This window comes from Microcaecilia unicolor, chromosome 12 (genome assembly GCF_901765095.1).
Source record: "Microcaecilia unicolor chromosome 12, aMicUni1.1, whole genome shotgun sequence".
Classification (NCBI taxonomy): domain Eukaryota; kingdom Metazoa; phylum Chordata; class Amphibia; order Gymnophiona; family Siphonopidae; genus Microcaecilia; species Microcaecilia unicolor.
Genome location: NC_044042.1, coordinates 107,293,580 through 107,312,529, shown reverse-complemented (window position 1 = coordinate 107,312,529; position 18,950 = coordinate 107,293,580). Strand labels below are relative to the sequence as shown.

The 18,950-nt window shown below is 46.2% G+C and overlaps 1 protein-coding gene across 1 annotated transcript in view; it reads right to left on the bottom strand.

Moving 5' to 3' along the window:
- MEOX1 (mesenchyme homeobox 1) overlaps positions 1-6,746 on the bottom strand; it is a 64,646-nt gene extending 57,900 nt beyond the window's left edge. The window contains exon 1 of the mRNA XM_030221516.1: positions 6,356-6,746. Coding sequence (XP_030077376.1) covers positions 6,356-6,746 — 391 coding nt within the window. The remainder of the gene's footprint in view (positions 1-6,355) is intronic.
- Positions 6,747-18,950: the final 12,204 nt, after the last annotated feature.

Here is an 18,950-nt window from a genome sequence, read left to right as displayed (position 1 = left end):
GATGGAGGGACAGGGAAACCCGCATTATCAAAACGAGATGGACATCCATCTTTCGTTTTGACAATACGGTCGGCGACGGCCAAATCCTGAAATTTAGGTCGTCCTTAGAGATGGTCGTCCCTAGACTTGGTCGTTTCTGATTTTCGGCGATAATGGAAACCAAGGACGCCCATCTCAGAAACGACCAAATGCAAGGCCTTTGGTCATGGGAGGAGCCAGCATTTGTAGTGCACTGGTCCCCCTCACATGCCAGGACACCAACCGGGCACCCTAGGGGGCACTGCAGTGGACTTCATAAATTGCTCCCAGGTACATAGCTGCCTTACCTTGTGTGCTAAGCCCCCCAACTCCCCCCAAAACCCACTACTGTACACTACTACCAGGTGAAGGGGGGGCACCTAGCTGTGGGTACAGTGGGTTTCTGGTGGGTTTTGGAGGGCTCACGTTTACCACCACAAGTGTAACAGGTAGGGGGGGATGGGCCTGGTTCCGCCTGTCTGAAGTGTACTGCACCCACTAAAACTGCTCCACGGACCTGCATACTGCTGTCATGGACCTGAGTATGACATCTGAGGCTGGCACAAAATATTTTTAAAGATTTTTTGAGGGTGGGAGGGGGTTAGTGACCACTGGGGGGAGTAAGGGGAGGTCATCCCCGATTCCGGTGGTCATCTCGTCATTTCAGGCACCTTTTTGTGCCTTGGTCGTAAAAAAACAGGACCAGGTAAAGTCGTCCAAGTGCTCATCAGGGACGCCCTTTTTTTTCCATTATGGGTCGAGGACATCCATGTGTTAGGCATGCCCAAGCCCCGCCTTTGCTACTTCTCCGACACGCCCTCGTGAACTTTGGTCATCCCTGCGACGGAAAGCAGTTGGGGACATCCAAAATTGGCTTTCGATTATACTGAGTTGGATGACCCTGTGAGAAGGACGCCCATCTTCCGATTTGTGTCGAAAGATGGGCGTCCTTCTCTTTCGAAAATGAGCCTGTATCTCACCTGTCTCCTAAGAGCATATAACGGGGGATTCTGTAGAGGCCACCCAAAATTAGGCATTGAAGTTTGTCTTAATTGGTGATAACAATGAATAATTGGCATTGACAAGCACGTAATTGGCACTCATTAGAAGTTACATGTGGATTTGCCCTATGCCTCATTCTATAACATGCATGCCTCATTTTCATATGTGTAACTCCAGATGTGGCATGCCCATGGGAAAGGCATGGGCAGGTCATTGGAGTTCTCAGGATTTAGGGGCAGAGTTATAGGATACTGTCATTTCTGCGTCTAACAACCATTAACTGGGTTCAAGCATTTACAACAGCCTTTGGCAGGTATGCGCTAAAAGACATTTCTAGAATACTGGCTTAGCACCGCTCATCCCAGCGCCTAACCTTGGTCAGCCTATACAGAATTCCCCCCTCCCCCACCCAATAGTGCCAGAAGCTCTTCCCCTACCCTAGAAAGCAGATTCCCCCTCCCCCCCCCCCCCCCCCCCCCCCCCCCCCCCGCAGTGCCTTCAGGACCATGGTATTTAACACACGTAACCCCTACTAGATGGCTTGAACAGGCATGCACAGAGTGGGGGAGCTTTGCTATAGACCTTCTATATTGGAGAAAGAGTAGCAAGCCCACCAGCCTGGGTTCAATTCCCACTGCAGCTCCCTGTGCCCCTGGGCAAGTCACCTTACCCTCCGCTGTCTCAGGTACAAAAACAGGGATTGTGAGCCCTCTAGGGCCAGAGATGGTACCTGCTTATAATGTGAGACTGTTTTCTGCTTTGAACTCAGTGGTTAAACGGATTATAAATGCCAGAATTAATTTAAAGGCTAAGGGGTCCTTTTACAAAGGTGCGCTGAAAAATGGCGCAGGTTTTGGGCACGCGCCGATCCATTTTTTTAGCACGCCTGTAAAAAAAAGGCCTTTTTTTGCCGAAAATGAATATGCAGCAAAGTGAAAATTGCTGAGCGTCCATTTTGGTCTGAGACCTTACCGCCAGCCATTGACCTAGTGGTAAAGAATCCGGGCAGTAATGACCTTCGTGCATCAAATGCCACTTGGCGCAAGTCCATTACACGCACCCGAAAATAAAAAATATTTTTCAGGTGCGCATATCAGACGCGCGCCAAAAATGAAATTACCGCAAGATCCATGCGGTAGTTGGGTGGTAACTCCATGTTGGCATGCATTGGGCGTGCGTTTACGCTTATGCGGCTTAGTAAAAGGGCCCCTAAGCTTCCTCTCTCCAACGATCAAAGCTGCTTATTGTTTTCTAGGATGGAATCTCTCTGGATTGCTAAGGTTTTAAAAGAATTGGCAGACTGACTGGGCATCATGTTGCCTTGCCTGTGAAAGTCTCTTTGGCAGTCCCAGACTAGCATCTCTCTGTCCTTCTTAGCTGCAAAGTTAGCGCCTCTGTCCAACTGCATCCTTAGGTTGTCTTTTGAACTCCTCACCTGACTGTGGTCCTGCAGTTTTTGCCTCTGAATGTACAGATGATAAAGTGTGCATTATTTGGAGATCTGAGAAATCACAGACCTCTCTTGGTTAGCTGAATCTTTTTCAAGCCACTCAGGATCCCATTCCATTGTTTACTGTCAGTAAGAGGTTTTTTGAAGCTTTTCTTTTCAAGCTTTTGACAAAAGGAGCCCTATTTTTAGTTTATAAACCTCTATTACTTGTGTTTGGCTGATTAGAAATTGAGAATGTGCGACTACACCTCAAATATTGTGTTCAATTCTGGGTGCCGCATCTCAAAAAAAATATAGTGTAATTAGAAAAGGTACAGAGAAGGGCGACGACAATGCTAAAGGGGATGGGAAGATTTCCCTATGAAGAAAGGCTGAAGCGGCTAGGGCTCTTCAGCTTGGAGAAAAGATGGCTGAGGAGAGATATGATAGAGGTCTACGAACAGGTAGATGTGAATCATTTGTTTACTCTTTCCAAAAATACTAGGACTACGTGATGAAGCTCCAAAGTAGTAAATTTAAAATGAATCAGAGAAAAGTTTTCTTTACTCAACATGAAATTAAACTCTGGAATGCATTGCCAGAAAATGTAGTAAAAGCAGTTAGCTTAGCGGGGTTTAAAAAAGGTTTGGGTGCCTTCCTAAAGGCAAAGTCCATAGACCAATGGACTTAAGGAAAATTCATTGCTTATTTCTAGGATAAGCAGCATAAAATGTATTGTACAGGGATCTTTCCAGGTACTTGTGACCTGGACTGGCCACTGTTGGAAACAGGATGGTGGGTTTGATAAAGAGCTCAGGATCTACCCCCCTCTCCACCTGCTGCAATATCATAGACCTTATGCACTTTGCAGCTCTTAACCCCCTCCCCCTTTTTTGTTACATTTGTACCCTGTGCTTTCCCACTCATGGCAGGCTCAATGCGGCTTACATGGGGCAATGGAGGGTTAAGTGATTTGCCCAGAGTCACAAGGAGCTGCCTGTGCCTGAAGTGGGAATCCAACTCAGTTCCCCAGGACCAAAGTCCACCACCCTAACCACTAGGCCACTCCTCCACTGTTGCTACTATTTGAGATTCTACATTCCAAGTAGAAGTCGGCCCTTGCAGATCACCAATGTGGCCGCGCAGGCTTCTGCTTCTGTGAGTCTGACGTCCTGCACATACGTGCAGGACGCCAGACTCACAGAAACAGAAGCCTGCGCAGCCTTCTACATAGTGGCAACATTCCATGTAGAATCTCCAATAGGATCTATTTTATTTTTGTTACATTTGTACCCTGCGCTTTCCCACTCATGGCAGGCTCAGTGCGGCTTACATGGGGCAATGGAGGGTTAAGTGACTTGCCCAGAGTCACAAGGAGCTGCCTGTGCCTGAAGTGGGAATCAAACTCAGTTCCTCAGGACCAAAGTCCACCACCCTAACCACTAGGCCACTCCTCCTCCACTGTTGCTACTATTTGAGATTCTACATGGAATGTTGCTATTCCACTAGCAACATTCCATGTAGAGGTCGGCCCTTGCAGATCACCAATGTGGCCGCGCAGGCTTCTGCTTCTGTGAGTCTGACGTCCTGCACATCCTGCAGGACGTCAGACTCACAGAAACAGAAGCCTGCGCAGCCTTCTACATGGAATGTTGCTAGTGGAATAGCAACATTCCATGTAGAATCTCCAACAGTAGCAACATTCCATGTAGAATTTCAAAGAGTAGCAACATTCCAAGTAGAATCTCCAATAGTAGCAACATTCCATGTAGAATCTTCAGTAGTAGGATCATTCCATGTAGAATCTCCAATAGTATCTATTTTATTTTTGTTACATTTGTACCCTGCGCTTTCCCACTCATGGCAGGCTCAATGCGGCTTACATGGGGCAATGGAGGGTTAAGTGACTTGCCCAGAGTCACAAGGAGCTGCCTGTGCCTGAAGTGGGAATCAAACTCAGTTCCTCAGGACCAAAGTCCACCACCCTAACCACTAAGCCACTCCTCCACTTTAGACCCCCAACTTTTGATGGGATGGAGATTCGCATCTGCATTTCAGGAAACTGTTTTGCTTTTGTAGAGCACTCCCAGATATATATTTAGAGTCGTACAAGGGTTTGTATTTTTACTTTTTCTAATCTATTGGTCTGGATTTGACCATGTCAGATCCTGTCTTCAACAGTTCATTCTCCTAGGGGTCATGCTGATTTAGAACACATTACATCCGCCACCCCATACACTGCTGCAGAGAAAAGCTTTTGGTTTAATTTGGTAATAAATAGAAAGAAAACAAAACATAGAAAATAAAATAAGATGATACCTTTTTTATTAGGAAAGGTATGGAAAACAGGTGTGAGGATGTTATAATGCCATTATATCGCTTCATGGTGCGACCGCACCTTGAGTATTGTTTTCAATTCTGGTCGCCGCATCTCAAGAAAGATATAGTAGAATTGGAAAAGGTGCAGCGAAGGGCGACTAAAATGATAGCGGGGATGAGACGACTTCCCTATGAAGAAAGATTAAGGAGGCTAGGGCTATTCAGCTTGGAGAAGAGACGGCTGAGGGGAGACATGATAGAGGTATATAAAATAATGAGTGGAGTGGAACAGGTGGATGTGAAGCGTCTGTTCACGCTTTCCAAAAATACTAGGACTAGGGGGCATGCGATGAAACTACAGTGTAGTAAATTTAAAACAAATCAGAGAAAACTTTTCTTCACCCAACGTATAATTAAACTCTGGAATTCGTTGCCGGAGAAAGTGGTGAAGGCGGTTAGCTTAGCAGAGTTTAAAAAGGGGTTGGACGGTTTCCTAAAGGACAAGTCCATAAACCGCTACTAAACGGACTTGGAAAACTCCAAAATCCCAGGAATAACATGTATAGAATGTTTGTACGTTTGGGAAGCTTGCCAGGTGCCCTTGGCCTGGATTGGCCGCTGTCGTGGACAGGATGCTGGGCTCGATGGAGCCTTGGTTTTTTCCCAGTGTGGCATTACTTATGTACTTATTTTTTATTAGCTCTTGAATGTAGCCTTCTTCTTCTTCAGATCAGAAATAAGCAAATGTTGATAATTTGGAAATGAAAACAACCCCCCCCCCCCCCACCTCTCCTTTGTGAGCTTTTATTACAAATAGTTACTGATGTTATAATGCGGGTTTTGTACACCATTTAAAAATAAAAAAAGCCACAAAGCATCAGCTACCAGAAAATGGGACAGCCCCAATTTGACTGACTGTACATTTGTCCTTTAGATTGTAAGTTCCTTTGAGCAGGGTCTGTCCTTCTATGTTAAATTGTACAGCGCTGCGTAACCCTAGTAGCGCTTTAGAAATGTTAAATAGTAGTAGTAGGTAGACATAGGGTCAGATCGTGAGGTCGCGAAGTTTATAGTTAATGCGACAGAGAGACCCCCCCTCAACCAACAAAATATCCAGGATGAAAGGTGCAGATAGTGACAGCTGTATTGAAACAGCCCAATTGCCTTGTTAGCTCACAAGCCCTAGGTCTCTGAATAAGGTGCAGCAGACAAGCTGGAGTGAGAGCTCACTTGACACAGATGTGACCTAGACCTGATGAAGGATGCAGAAGCTCAAACCCGAGATGTAAGAAGTCAGTGGGAATAAATAGCTTTGCCAGCAGCTTGTCCGTTTAGAACCTGATTTCTAAAGCCAAGCTTAGCCTAGGCTGCTGCTTTGGAGGGATGAAGTCCCTGGCACGTTCTTGTCTGTAATTTGCTACCTTGGTCTTCCGTGTAAGAAAGTTTTCATGTACGGATAACGCCTGCAGCGTGCAAACTCTCACTTGATTCTCTCTGGATTTTTGCAACCCTGCTGTCACCGAAGCCAACTCTGAACAATCTTGACCATAGCACTCCCCATGCATTAGAAAAGTTGAATTCACCTACCTGCGGTTTCCTTTTTCCTCTTGGCTCCTTTCTTCTCCGTTTCGTTTGTAATGCTCCCTGGCACCCCGTAATCTTCCGCCTCAGCCAGCCTTTCCCTCTCGCCGGTGCCCAGGGTCAATCCGGTGGGGTTCAGGAAGTGCCAGTCCGGGAGGTGGAAGGGTGGGTGCTGCTCGGCAAAGGGGCGCTCCTGTCGGGGGAAAGTGTGGGGGGCCGCCGCCAGGCAAGAGGCTGAGAAGTCGGGGTAGGGGGCGAAGTCTGGCTTCTGATGGAAGGGGAAGGGGGGCTGCTGGTATTGGGGGGCTGCAGGTTCGGCGTGGGGGGTCCGCATGCACCCCCAGAGTGGGGCAGAAGCCTGGGTACCCCGCATACAGCTGCTGGCCGACGGATCCATCCTTGTCTTGCTACAAAGGGGACCCCTTCCCCTTGGAAAGTTGACTAGGTTCCCTTAGGAAACTCTGTCTATCATCAGACCAACACAGACAAATTACTGGAGCAATGTAAATTGGTGTGGGCAGTTTGATTTTTTCTTTTGGGGGGTGAAGGTGGGGGGTGCTGCTCCTGGCTTGTAAAAATGTGCTTTGAAGCCCTGCCGGGCCGGGGAACCACTTTTTAAATCTCCTGCAGGGCCCGCAAGAGTGGGTCGTCTACAGAGTGAAACCTGAGCCAGGGGAAGGAGGGGTTAACACGAGCTCAGGGCACCGATCCAACCCAAGCAAAAACCAGGGTGCCATTAATCACCAGAAACCTTATACGTGCATCTAATGGGATTTGCAGATGCAGCCTTTTAAAGAAACATTGTATTGAAGAGAGCAGATAATGCACAACTGGCCTTGGAACCGGGTACAATAAAAACAGAGGCGATCTTTCACTTTTTTTTGTGTTACAAAAGTCTTCAAACCTCATTCCTGCCTCCCTCGACCGAATCAGATCAAGACAGGCAAAAACAACGGGAGGGGAAATCAGAATAAAACATATTGCGTACATTTATTAAGAAACAAATACCTTTTTCTGATGTGGAAGTGATTTCTAAGGTTGCATAGCAAACATATTACATAACATAAGTAATGCCACACTGGGAAAAGACCAAGGGTCCATCGAGCCCAGCATCCTGTCCACAACAGCGGCCAATCCAGGCCAAGGGCACCTGGCAAGCTTCCCAAACGTACAAACATTCTATATATGTTATTCTTGGAATTGTGGATTTTTCCCAAGTCCATTTAGTAGTGGTTTATGGACTTGTTCTTTAGGAAACCATCTAACCCCTTTTTAAACTCTGCTAAGCTAACCGCCTTCACCAGGTTCTCCGGCAACAAATTCGAGTTTAATTATGCGTTGGGTGAAGAAAATTTTTCTCAGATTTGTTTTAAATTTACTACACTGTAGTTTCATCGCATGCCCCCTAGTCCTAGTATTTTTGGAAAGCGTGAACAGACGCTTCACATCCACTCATTATTTTATATACCTCTATCATGTCTCCCCTCAGCCGTCTCTTCTCCAAGCTGAAAAGCCCTAGCCTCCTTAGTCTTGTAAGGTTTTAACACGGATGCGGAGCCAGAGATTACAGCCATGTGACAGGTCCATAAGCCCTGCAAGCACAAGTATACATCCATGCAGAAAAAAAGCCCTGCATTAAGGTGGAAATCTCGGGGTGGGCAGCAAGCTCAGCATCTTTCATCTCTATGAACGTCTCTACTCCTAGGGTCATTTCTGTAAAGCTCCTGACACTCGCCTACAGACTGTACTCGGGAATGTTTAAGACTACGGCACATGGTCCCCAGGAGCCCCTCCACTCTCCTGCCAGCCGTATCGTAGACCAGGTGCCACTCCCTCCCCCCTCCGCTCTGGAGCCGGCTCTGGTATATAACAGGGACAGGGCTTCCCCAGGCCGGGAAACTGCAGTAACCCCCCCCCCCCCCAAGAAGGTGGCACTGAGACTGATGTAATCCAGCTCTTGCGACCTCTGTGGTACTGCAAAAAATGACTGGATCTAAGTTCTAAGAAGGTTTCCTGTAATGGTGTGCAGGATACTGTTAAAAGATGGAGTGCCAAGTCCGATTAGTTGAACCTGTGCTTGGAAAGTTTTGAGTAGAACAAAATAATTCGGATTTTTAGGGATAGAGGGGAGACCTCAGTGATTCTGTCCTTTTCTTTCAAGTTGCTCCGAACCCATATTGCAGTTCTGCTCCCATGTGCCTTCTATGACAAATACCCTGCATTTTTACCTTCTTTTAAAAGACCCTCCTGTATTGTCCTGAGGATGGAAGGTTCCTTCCAGAGCCCCCTCTCTTGGGTGTCACTGTTATTGCTTTACAAAGCCACAAATAAGCCCAACGCAGGCTTACCACACACTCGATGGAGAAGGGTAGTTAGTGGGGTCCCTCAGGGGTCTGTGCTGGGACTGCTGCTTTTTAACATATTTATAAATGACCTTGAGATGGGAGTAACTAGTGAGATAATTAAATTCGCAGATGACACAAAGTTATCCAGGGTCGTCTCGTCGCGGGAGAGGTGTGAAAGATTACAAGAGGACCTCGTGAGACTGGGGGATTGGGCGTCCAAATGGCAGATGAAGTTCAACGTTGACAAGTGCAAAGTGATGCACGTGGGAAGGAGGAACTCGAATTACGGCTATGTCATGCAAGGTTCCGCTTTAGGAGTTACGGACCGAGAAAGGGATCTGGGAGTCATTGTGGATAGGACGTTGAAATCTTCTGCTCAATGGGCTGCGGCGGCTAAGAAGGCGAACAGAATGTTGAGTATTATGGGGTGTAAATGGGGTGTAAATTATTAGAGTGGAGGAGTGGCCTAGTGGTTAGGGTGGTGGACTTTGGTCCTGGGGAACTGAGGAACTGAGTTCGATTCCCGGCACAGGCAGCTCCTTGTGACTCTGGGCAAGTCACTTAACCCTCCATTGCCTGCCGTATTGAGCCTGCCATGAGTGGGAAAGCGCGGGGTACAAATGTAACAAAAAAAAAAGGGATGGAAACCAAGCATGAGGATGTTATAATACTACTACTACTTAACATTTCTAGAGCGCTACTAGGGTTACGCAGCGCTGTACAATTTAACAAAGAGAGACAGTCCCTGCTCAAAGAGCTTACAATCTAATAGACAAGTGAACGGTCGTCCGATAGGGGTAGTCAAATTGGGGCAGTCTGGATTCACTGAACGGTAAGGGTTAGATGCCGAACGCAGCATTGAAGAGGTGGGCTTTAAGCAAAGACTTGAAGACGGGCAGGGAGGGGGCTTGGCGTAAGGGTTCAGGAAGGTTGTTCCAAGCATAGGGTGAGGCGAGGCAGAATGAGCGGAGCCTGGAGTTGGCGGTGGTGGAGAAGGGTACAGAGGGATTTATCCTGTGAACGGAGGTTACGGACGGGAACGTAAGGGGAGATGAGGGTAGAAAGATAGTGAGGGGCAGCAGACTGAGTGCATTTGTAGGTAAGAAGGAGATGCTTGAATTGAATGCGGTATCTGATCGGAAGTCAGTGAAGTGACCTGAGGAGAGGGGTGATATGAGTATATCGGTTCTGGCGAAATATGAGACGTGCAGCAGAGTTCTGAACAGACTGAAGGGGGGATAGATGGCTAAGTGGGAGGCCGGTGAGGAGTAAGTTGCAGTAGTCCAGGCCGTTATATCGCTCCATGATGTGACCACACCTGGAGTATTGTGTTCAGTTCTGGTCACCTCATCTCAAAAAAAAGATATAAAGGAATTGGAGAAGGTGCAGAGAAGGGCGACAAAAATGATAAAAGGGATGGGGTCTCACACGTTAACCGGGCGGTAATCGTTAGCACGCATACACTGCCGATTACCGCCCGGTTAGCGCCATGTGCTAGAAAATAGAAATTATTTTCTGCTGCTTCTTTTGGACGTGCGTCAAAATTAGAATTACCGCCCAGGGCACGTGGTAGCTGGGCAGTAGTTCTAGTTTGATACATGTACGCGCGCATAGGCGCCTACGTGTCTTAGTAAAACAGACCCTATATTTGTTTTGTATGACAAGCGATAAATCTGGGACCGATGTGTTACGTACAACTTTTTAAATATGGGATTGAAAGGTAAGAAAATACACAGTAAATTTACTGTCAGCAATGAAACATTTAGGAGTTTTTTTTTTCTTCAGCTGTGAATTGTAATGTTCAGTGCGTTACACACATAAATATTGTCCATCAAGTGTATCACAACAGAAAAAGGTAAAGAACCACTGTATTAGGCAGAACCAGGAGCTTCAGATGCCTGACTAAATGATACATGTAAAGCCCTTCAGGTTGGAGAAGAGATGGCTGAGGGGAGATATGATAGAGGTCTATAAAATAATGAGTGAAGTAGAACGGGACTAGGGGGCATGCGATGAAGCTGCAAAGTATTAAATTTAATACAAATTGGAGAAAAATTTTCTTCACTCAACATGTAGTTAAACTCTGGAATTCGTTGCCAGAGAATGTGGTAAAGACAGTTAGCTTAGCGGGGTTTAAAAAAGTTCTGGATGACTTCCTAAAGGAAAAGTCCATAGACCATTATTAAAATGACTTGGGGAAAATCCACTGCTTATTTCTGGGATAAACAGCATAAAATGCATTGAACTTTTTTTCGGATCTTGCCAGGTATTTGTGACCTGGATTGGCCACTGTTAGAAACAGGATGCTGGATTTGATGGACCTTTGGTCTGTCCCAGTGTGGCAATACTTATATACTTATGTGAATAAAGCTGAAGATTAGATCTTCATCAGAGCCCCATCCAGGCATGACACATTGCTCCGTCATTAACAGGATGACTTCATCCAATGGTGTCAGAGGTTGTGCAGATGTCACCTCACTGGACTTTCTCTCTCTCTCTCTTTGTCCGTTTAGGGGGGATTCTGACTTAGAGGCGTTCAGTCATAATCCCACAGATGGTAGCTTCACCCCATTGGCTCCTCAGCCAAGCACACGCACCAAGAGTTGCTTATCATTGCAGCTTCTTAAATAGGGTCACAAAACCCACTTTTGGAGTTATGACCTAGGTCAGATCTCCATTGGTGCATCATTATTTTCTACTTCCAGGGTGGGGGTGGGGGTGGGGACAATTTTATTTGGCTGTAATCATGGAGTCACAGCCTTAAAAATATTGATAAGCACTAAGCCACAGGCCCTTAAATCCACAATCCAATCTTGTTTTCAGGATTTCCACGATGACTATGTATGATGTGATCAGGGCTTTTTTTGAGTGGGTACTTTGGGGTACTGAGTACCGGCACCCTTTCCATTGTCTGCTAAAATTGACCTATGGACCACAAGTTTTAATGAAAGAGCTCAGGCTCTACACACCAATTCTGCCTTGTCATAGATTCTGTGACAGGGGGTCTGGCCATTGTGGGGTGGGTCTGTCAGTGATCACCCCACCCCTGAAGGGTGGCCTAGCATTTGAGTACCGGCACCTTTTTTGCTAGAAAAAAAACACACTGGATGTGATAGACCAGGCAGATCTAGAAACCAGGACTTCGTAGGGTTACCATATGGCTCCAGAAAAAGGAGGACGGATTGAGCCAGCCGGGTTTTACTTCCATTGCTTTCAATGGAAAGCAATTGCGCCAGCCGGGTTTTACTTCTATTGCTTGCAATGGAAAGCAATGGAAGTAAAACCCGGCTGGCTCAATCCGTCCTCCTTTTTCTGGAGCCATATGGTAACCCTAGGACTTCGGAACCAGAAGCTGGAAAGGCAGATATCTATGGGAACTATTAAGAGACTACAACTCCCAGCTTCCCCGGCGTAGAACACCTGACTCCGGTAGAAGGTTAAGCCCACACTACAATTCCCAGGATCCTTGGAGGGAGGTGGCGGCACAAGACTCTTTAAGAGAGGTTAAACCAGACTACAAATCCCAGGTTCCTGGGGGAGAGTCCTATGACCTTCTCAGGAAAGCTAATGCTAAGGATTATGAGCAGCTGAGGGAGAAGGGAGGAAGGATGGAGCCCATAAAGTGGTTGCTAGCTGAGGGGATTTGAGATATTCAAGAGGTGGATGTGGGGACTGAAATGGAGTCCATGGATACCTGTGCCCTAGCCCAGGTAAGGAGCAGGAAATCTAAGGGTTTGTTAGCAATTTTGGTGGTTAATTTGATTCAGTACATGGAGAGAAAGCTCAATAGAAGCACCTGAGCAGGTTTCCTAGAAATGTAGCCAAACCCAAGTTTCACCCATGGGTAGGATACTAGGAGTTTAATTGCTAGTGTGAAAGGGTGGGGGTCCCCTTTCCTCAGGACATTCTCCAAGGAGAGGGTACAGAAGAGTTGAGTTTAGGGGAAATCAAAATTGCTGAATGAACTTTTGGGACTGCCTTGAATTTGGGGAGGCACGGGGAGCTGAGGGCTTTACTGCTGCCAGTTGAAGAAGGGGTTTTTTTTTTAAGCTCCCGTTGATAAGAAAATTTGGCTGCTTCCATGGAAGCTATAGTCTGGTAGGAGATTGTTCCCAATAAAAGCAAGAGAAATTTTGCATTTATGTTTTGCTATAATTTGAGTTATTGAGTAATTGAAAAGTTCCCTAGAAAACCTGGGGTGGAGTTGTACTCAGGGACTGGACGGAGGCAGAGCACAGCCAAGCCATGGTGGAGTGTGACAATGAGATCTAATTGCACCCAATGGGTGCAGTGAATGCAAATAGAGTTCGTACATACTCATTGTGGAAATCCTGAAAACCAGGCTGGGTTGTGGACCTCGAGGACTGGGCTTGAGGATCCCTGGGACTAAGCAGTGCAGTCACAGCTATCTGTACCTCCCCACTCCTCCCGTTTTCTATTTCTGTTGATGGCTCTCTCATTCTCCCTGTCTCCTCAGCTCGAAACCTTGGGGTCATCTTTGACTCTTCTCTCTCCTTCTCTGCTCATATCCAGCAGATCGCCAAGACCTGTCGTTTCTTTCTTTACAACATCCGTAAAATCCACCCCTTTCTTTCCGATCACTCTACCAAAACCCTCATCCACACCCTTGTCACCTCTCGTTTAGACTACTGCAATCAGCTTCTTGCTGGCCTCCCACTTAGTCACCTCTCCCCTCTCCAGTCGGTTCAAAACTCTGCTGCCCGTCTCATCTTCCGCCAGGGTCGCTTTACTCATACTACCCCTCTCCTCAAGACCCTTCACTGGCTCCCTATCCGTTTTCGCATCCTGTTCAAACTTCTTCTACTAACCTATAAATGTACTCACTCTGCTGCTCCCCAGTATCTCTCCACACTCGTCTTTCCCTACACCCCTTCCCGTGCACTCCGCTCCATGGATAAATCCTTCTTATCTGTTCCCTTCTCCACTACTGCCAACTCCAGACTTCGCGCCTTCTGTCTCGCTGCACCCTACACCTGGAATAAACTTCCTGAGCCCCTACGTCTTGCCCCATCCTTGGCCACCTTTAAATCTAGACTGAAAGCCCACCTCTTTAACATTGCTTTTGACTCGTAACCACTCGCCTCCACCTACCCTCCTCTCCTCCTTCCTGTACACATTAATTGATTTGATTTGCTTACTTTATTTTTGTCTATTAGATTGTAAGCTCTTTGAGCAGGGACTGTCTTTCTTCTATGTTTGTGCAGTGCTGCGTTCACCTTGTAGCGCTATAGAAATGCTAAATAGTAGTAGTAGTAGACATGAAAACACGGGTGGCAGAAGAGTGCATCTTTATCAGAATCTTTAATACCAAGCAAAGTGTGAAGACAGCTGAAGAGAAGATGCACGGAAGGAAATGTTTAAATACAGGGGGCCTGGTTATCTTGTTAACACCGTTCTGACAGAAGCTCAGATGGATCTGGATTGTAAGGATATCCAGAGATCCAGAGATCTGCTCTTATGCAGGATAACGTTATCAATCATTTACTGTAACATAGTAAATGACGGCAGATAAAGACCTGTACGGTCCATCCAGTCTGCCTAACAAGATAAACCTCATTTACTGTACGTTTGTAAATGAGCTTTTATAAAATTAGGTCATGCCCAAAAGTACCCCTCAAGGTATTTATTTTATAAAATATGTGAAATCACACATTGCATGTGACATGGCCACACCTGGCTTCAACCTAAGAATGAATTCTGCAGGACATTTTACGGGTATTTACGGGGATAAACACAAAGGAATCCTGGTTACAAGGAATGGATCTACGGACTCTTAGCAGAGATTGGATGGCGACGCTGGTAATTGGAGAGTAAAACTGGTGCTGGGTAGACTTCTACGGTCTACACCCTGATTGTGGCTGAAAAGATATGGATGGGCTGGAGAGTAAATTTTAAAGGGCTTCGTTAGCTTCAGAATTTTTGGTCCAGGAACAGTGTTGGGCAGACTTGTAAGGTCTGTGCCCTGAGAATGGCAAGAACAAATCAAACTCTGGTATACATATAAAGTATCACATACCTTTGGAGCCGACTCTGTGGGTGCTTGAGCACCCCCAATATTGAGAAAATTCTTTGTATGTGTCCAGGGAGGGGTTATTTCCATTGGGCTTAGCACCCCCAATAATTTTGAAAAGTTGGCTTCTATACCATATAAAATGAGTTTATCTTGTTGGGCAGACTGGATGGACCGTTCAGGTCTTTATCTGCCGTCATTGACTATGTTATGTTACTATATTTTATAAAGACATGTGGAGCGGCATTTTAAAAAGGGCTTTCAACTCAGAATATGGACGTCCTTGTCACATGTATTTTAAAACAGGTTACAGCCTGTTCTCAAATACATGTGAGATGGTCATGCATGTGCTGGAAACATCTGGTGTTAACATCCGTTTTACAAAGTGGCGCATCAAAATTACGAATAGCAGGTCTGTGTGGCAGCATCTTATCAAGTGGCCACACAGGTGTCCAGGCAGAGTAGAGAGGTAGTGTAATGGTTAGAGCAGTAGACTGTGACCCAGGTTCAAATCCCACATCAGCTGTTTGTTGTTTTTTTTTTTAATTGTGAGCCCTCCAGGAACAGAAAAATACCGACTGTACCTGAATGTACATGACTTTTTATAGTCTTCTAGCTTGCAAGTATCTTGTATATTCATGTACAGTAGATATTTTTCTGTCCCCAGAGGGCTCACAATGAAAGAAAAACTGAAGTGGGATTTGAACCTACATCTCTCAGTTCCTAGTCTATTGTACTAACCATTAGGCTACTTCTCAGACCTGCATGCTATGCTGTTAAGAATGTCCGTAATACCCGAAACCATCATAGATCCTGGTATCCCTTGCCAGTTTCAGTTTAGGGGAGAGGGAGGGGTTTAGCAACCACAGGGGGATTAAGGCGGTGCCCTGCCTTAATTCCTCCTGTGGACAGCTGCATAGCAGAGCACCTTTCTGTAACCAGGACATTCTAAATAGCAACATCCATCTGTTTAGAGTTGGACATCACTTCTCTTTCTGTGATTGGAATTGGACGTCCATACTTTGGGCCTTCCTTAGTCTTACCCAAAACATGTCCAGACTGTGCCCCCTTGCCATACTGCAGTGTTAGATGTCCATACCCTGCCTTTGTAAAAATTGGGATTTGGACGTCCATGCGATATGGATATCTAAATGCAAGTTTTCAGACACCCAAAACACGAATAGCGCTTCTAAAATAACCAACATAGACAGGCTTATTTTTAGGAACTAGGCCAGAAATAGACACCTCCCTTGCTTGCTTTGCCAATTGATGTCTCCCCCTCCCCCCACAAAAAGATAGCTTTGAAGATCCTTGAGGGCGAGCAAAATTTTGAATTCCTAATGTACAAAGTGCACACGTCACTTGGCCTCTGTCTTACCCTATGACTCCTGATGCTAGGCTGCCTTACGTGCAGAGCCTGAAACAAATCAGTGGAAGAGGAGACCTGAAATGCTGATGCACAAAACTATGCTCCAGGGGTGAAGCTACCAGATCAATGCAGGACCTTCCAAAGCACAGGGCCCGGGGCCGTCATCCCTGTACCTTCCAGCCTCCCACCCTGTTGATGCTTCACCTCAGCCCAGCCAAACACTACTACTACTAATAATAATTATTTCTGTAGTGCTACTAGGCTTACACAGTACTGTACACTTGAGCAGGAAGAGACAGTCCCTGCTCAACAGAGCTTACAATCTAATCAAGACAGACAAACAAGACAAGGGAATTACCCTGTTTCCCCGAAAATAAGGCAGTGTCTTATATTAATTTTTGCTCCCAAAGATGCGCTAGGTCTTATTTTTTCATGAAGAAGAATTCACATTTATTGTTGAACAAAAAAAATGAACATTTTATTGTCATCACAAAGCAGCATAACCAGACAAACTGTGAATCCTATCAAAAATTTCTTGTTACTACCGTTATTTCCATGTACAACAATCTATGGTACATTTACCGATCCCGATATTTATGAACACAAAGCAAGATTTATTCAATGACAATCATACCCCTTTGGTGGGAAGCGGTGAGGAAGGGTTGTGCTCGTTTTTCATCTTTTCTTTTGGGAGGGAGGGTCTCTGTGCACTGACTTGGCTCTGGATAATGCGGGGGGGGGGGGGGGGGGGTGTTCAGCTCTCTCCACCCCTACCCCGCTCTGCAGGCTTCCAAGCTTTCCAGCTCCACTGGCACGCAGCATCAGCTATGGTATGTAAGCGCTGCCTTTAGCCTGCCCTGGAAGCTTTCTCTGTACAGCTTCCCATGTAGGCGGGATGTTGTACAGAGGAGGCTTCCAGGGCTGGCCAAAGGCAGCGCTCATGTCGCTGATGCACGCTGCTGGAGGTCTGGAAGTTTAAAGGGCCTGCAGAGCGGGCGGACAGCGAGGAGGGAGAGCGATACATCGCAGTGATCGCACAGTAGTTGGAGGGACGCCGGAACGGATGTTGGGTGGGCGGGCCTGCTCTTCCGCCGAACTTGAAAGCTGTAAAAGATGAAGGAGGAAGACAGGCCAGAGAAGGGAGTGGGTCCGCAGCAAAAATAGGCGACATTTTTGTCCAGGTAAGCGGCGAGGGTAAGCATGGTGGGCAGCGCCCGTGTTGGCACAGCCCTGCCCATCGGGGCCAAACAAAAAAACTTTGCTAGGTCTTACTTTCGGGGGAGGCCTTATATTTAGCAATTCAGCAAAACCTCTACTAGGTCTTATTTTCAGGGGATGTCTTATTTTCGGGGAAACAGGGTACTAAGGTGGGATTGATAAAACATGGGTACTGAACAAGTGAATAGGAGTTAGGAGTTAAAAGCAGCCTCAACAAGGTGGGCTTTTAGCCTAGATTTGAAGATGGGCAAGATGGAGCTTGACGTACTGGCTCAGGAAGTCTATTGCAGGCATATGGTCCAGGGGTGACCTAATCTGGGTTTTACTCCATTGTGTGGAACATGTGTTCTGATTTTGTTTGTAGGTAATAAATACAAATAAAGCAAAACAGAGGAAGAAAATGAGATGAAACCTTTTTTATTGGACTAACTTAATATTTTTGATTACCTTTTGAAGGTAACCCTTCTTCAGATCAGAAATAAGCAAATGTTGACAAATGTCAGAATACGTAAGTGAAACACAAAAGCTTTCCAACGACAGTCTCACAGGAAGAGAGTGAGAATGATAAAAGAGGGTTAGGTGAGAAACAGAGAGTGCTGGGTGGGTAAGAGACAAGGAGAGATGATTTTTTGGGGGGAAACGAGCAGGAAAATCTGAATTATCAAACCATGCATAAAATTGGGCAAAACCAGAATGGGCTCAATCTATTGGGTTGACCTGACTGTGGGAAGCAGGGGACAGGCGGAGTTCCTTCCACTGTGCCAGAAATAGCAACGCAGGACCTCATCAAGGTAATTCACTCAAACTCCAAGGCATGTTTTCAATCTAGACTAAAAAAAAAAAAAAATGACCAGTTAAAGGATTCTTCTGGTATTGCTGCTTAATATAAGGTTAAAAAAAATCTGTTTTCCTTTTTCTTGATACCATAGCTTCCTCATTTCATAACTAAAGGAATTTAAATGATTTGAGCATACTGCAAGTTCACCCACCCGAAAGACAAAACCATGTAAAGTAATTGCGTGCATCTGTCCCGTCAGCCTACGAGCAATGCAGAGCTTGGATCTTGAAGGAGGGGCTTTTCCATCCCTCTGGCAAGCGTGGATTCTTTGAATCACTAATGGCTCCTTTTAGTAAGTTGTGGGAAGCGCTAACACATGCTTACTACTACTTAACATTTCTAAAGCGCTACTAGGGTTACGCAGCGCTGTACAGTTTTACAAATAAGGATAGTCCCTGCTCAAAGGAGCTTACAATGTAAAGGACGAAACGTCAAGTTGGGGCAGTCTAGATTTCCTGAATAGAGGTGTAGTGATTAGGTGCCGAATGCGACATTGAAGAGGTGGGTTTTGAGTTGGGATTTGAAGATGGGTAGGGAGGGGGCCTGGCGTATGGGCTCAGGGAGTTTATTCCAAGCATGGGGTGAGGCGAGGCAGAAAGGGCGGAGCCTGGAGTTGGCGGTGGTGGGGAAGGGTACCAAGAGGAGGGATTTGTCATGTGAGTGGAGGTTTCGGGTAGGAACGTAAGGGGAGATGAGGGTAGAGAGGTAGTGAGGGGCTGCAGATCGAGTGCATTTGTAGGTTAGTAGGAGAAGCTTGAACTGTATGCGGTACCTGACCGGAAGCCAGTGAAGTGATTTGA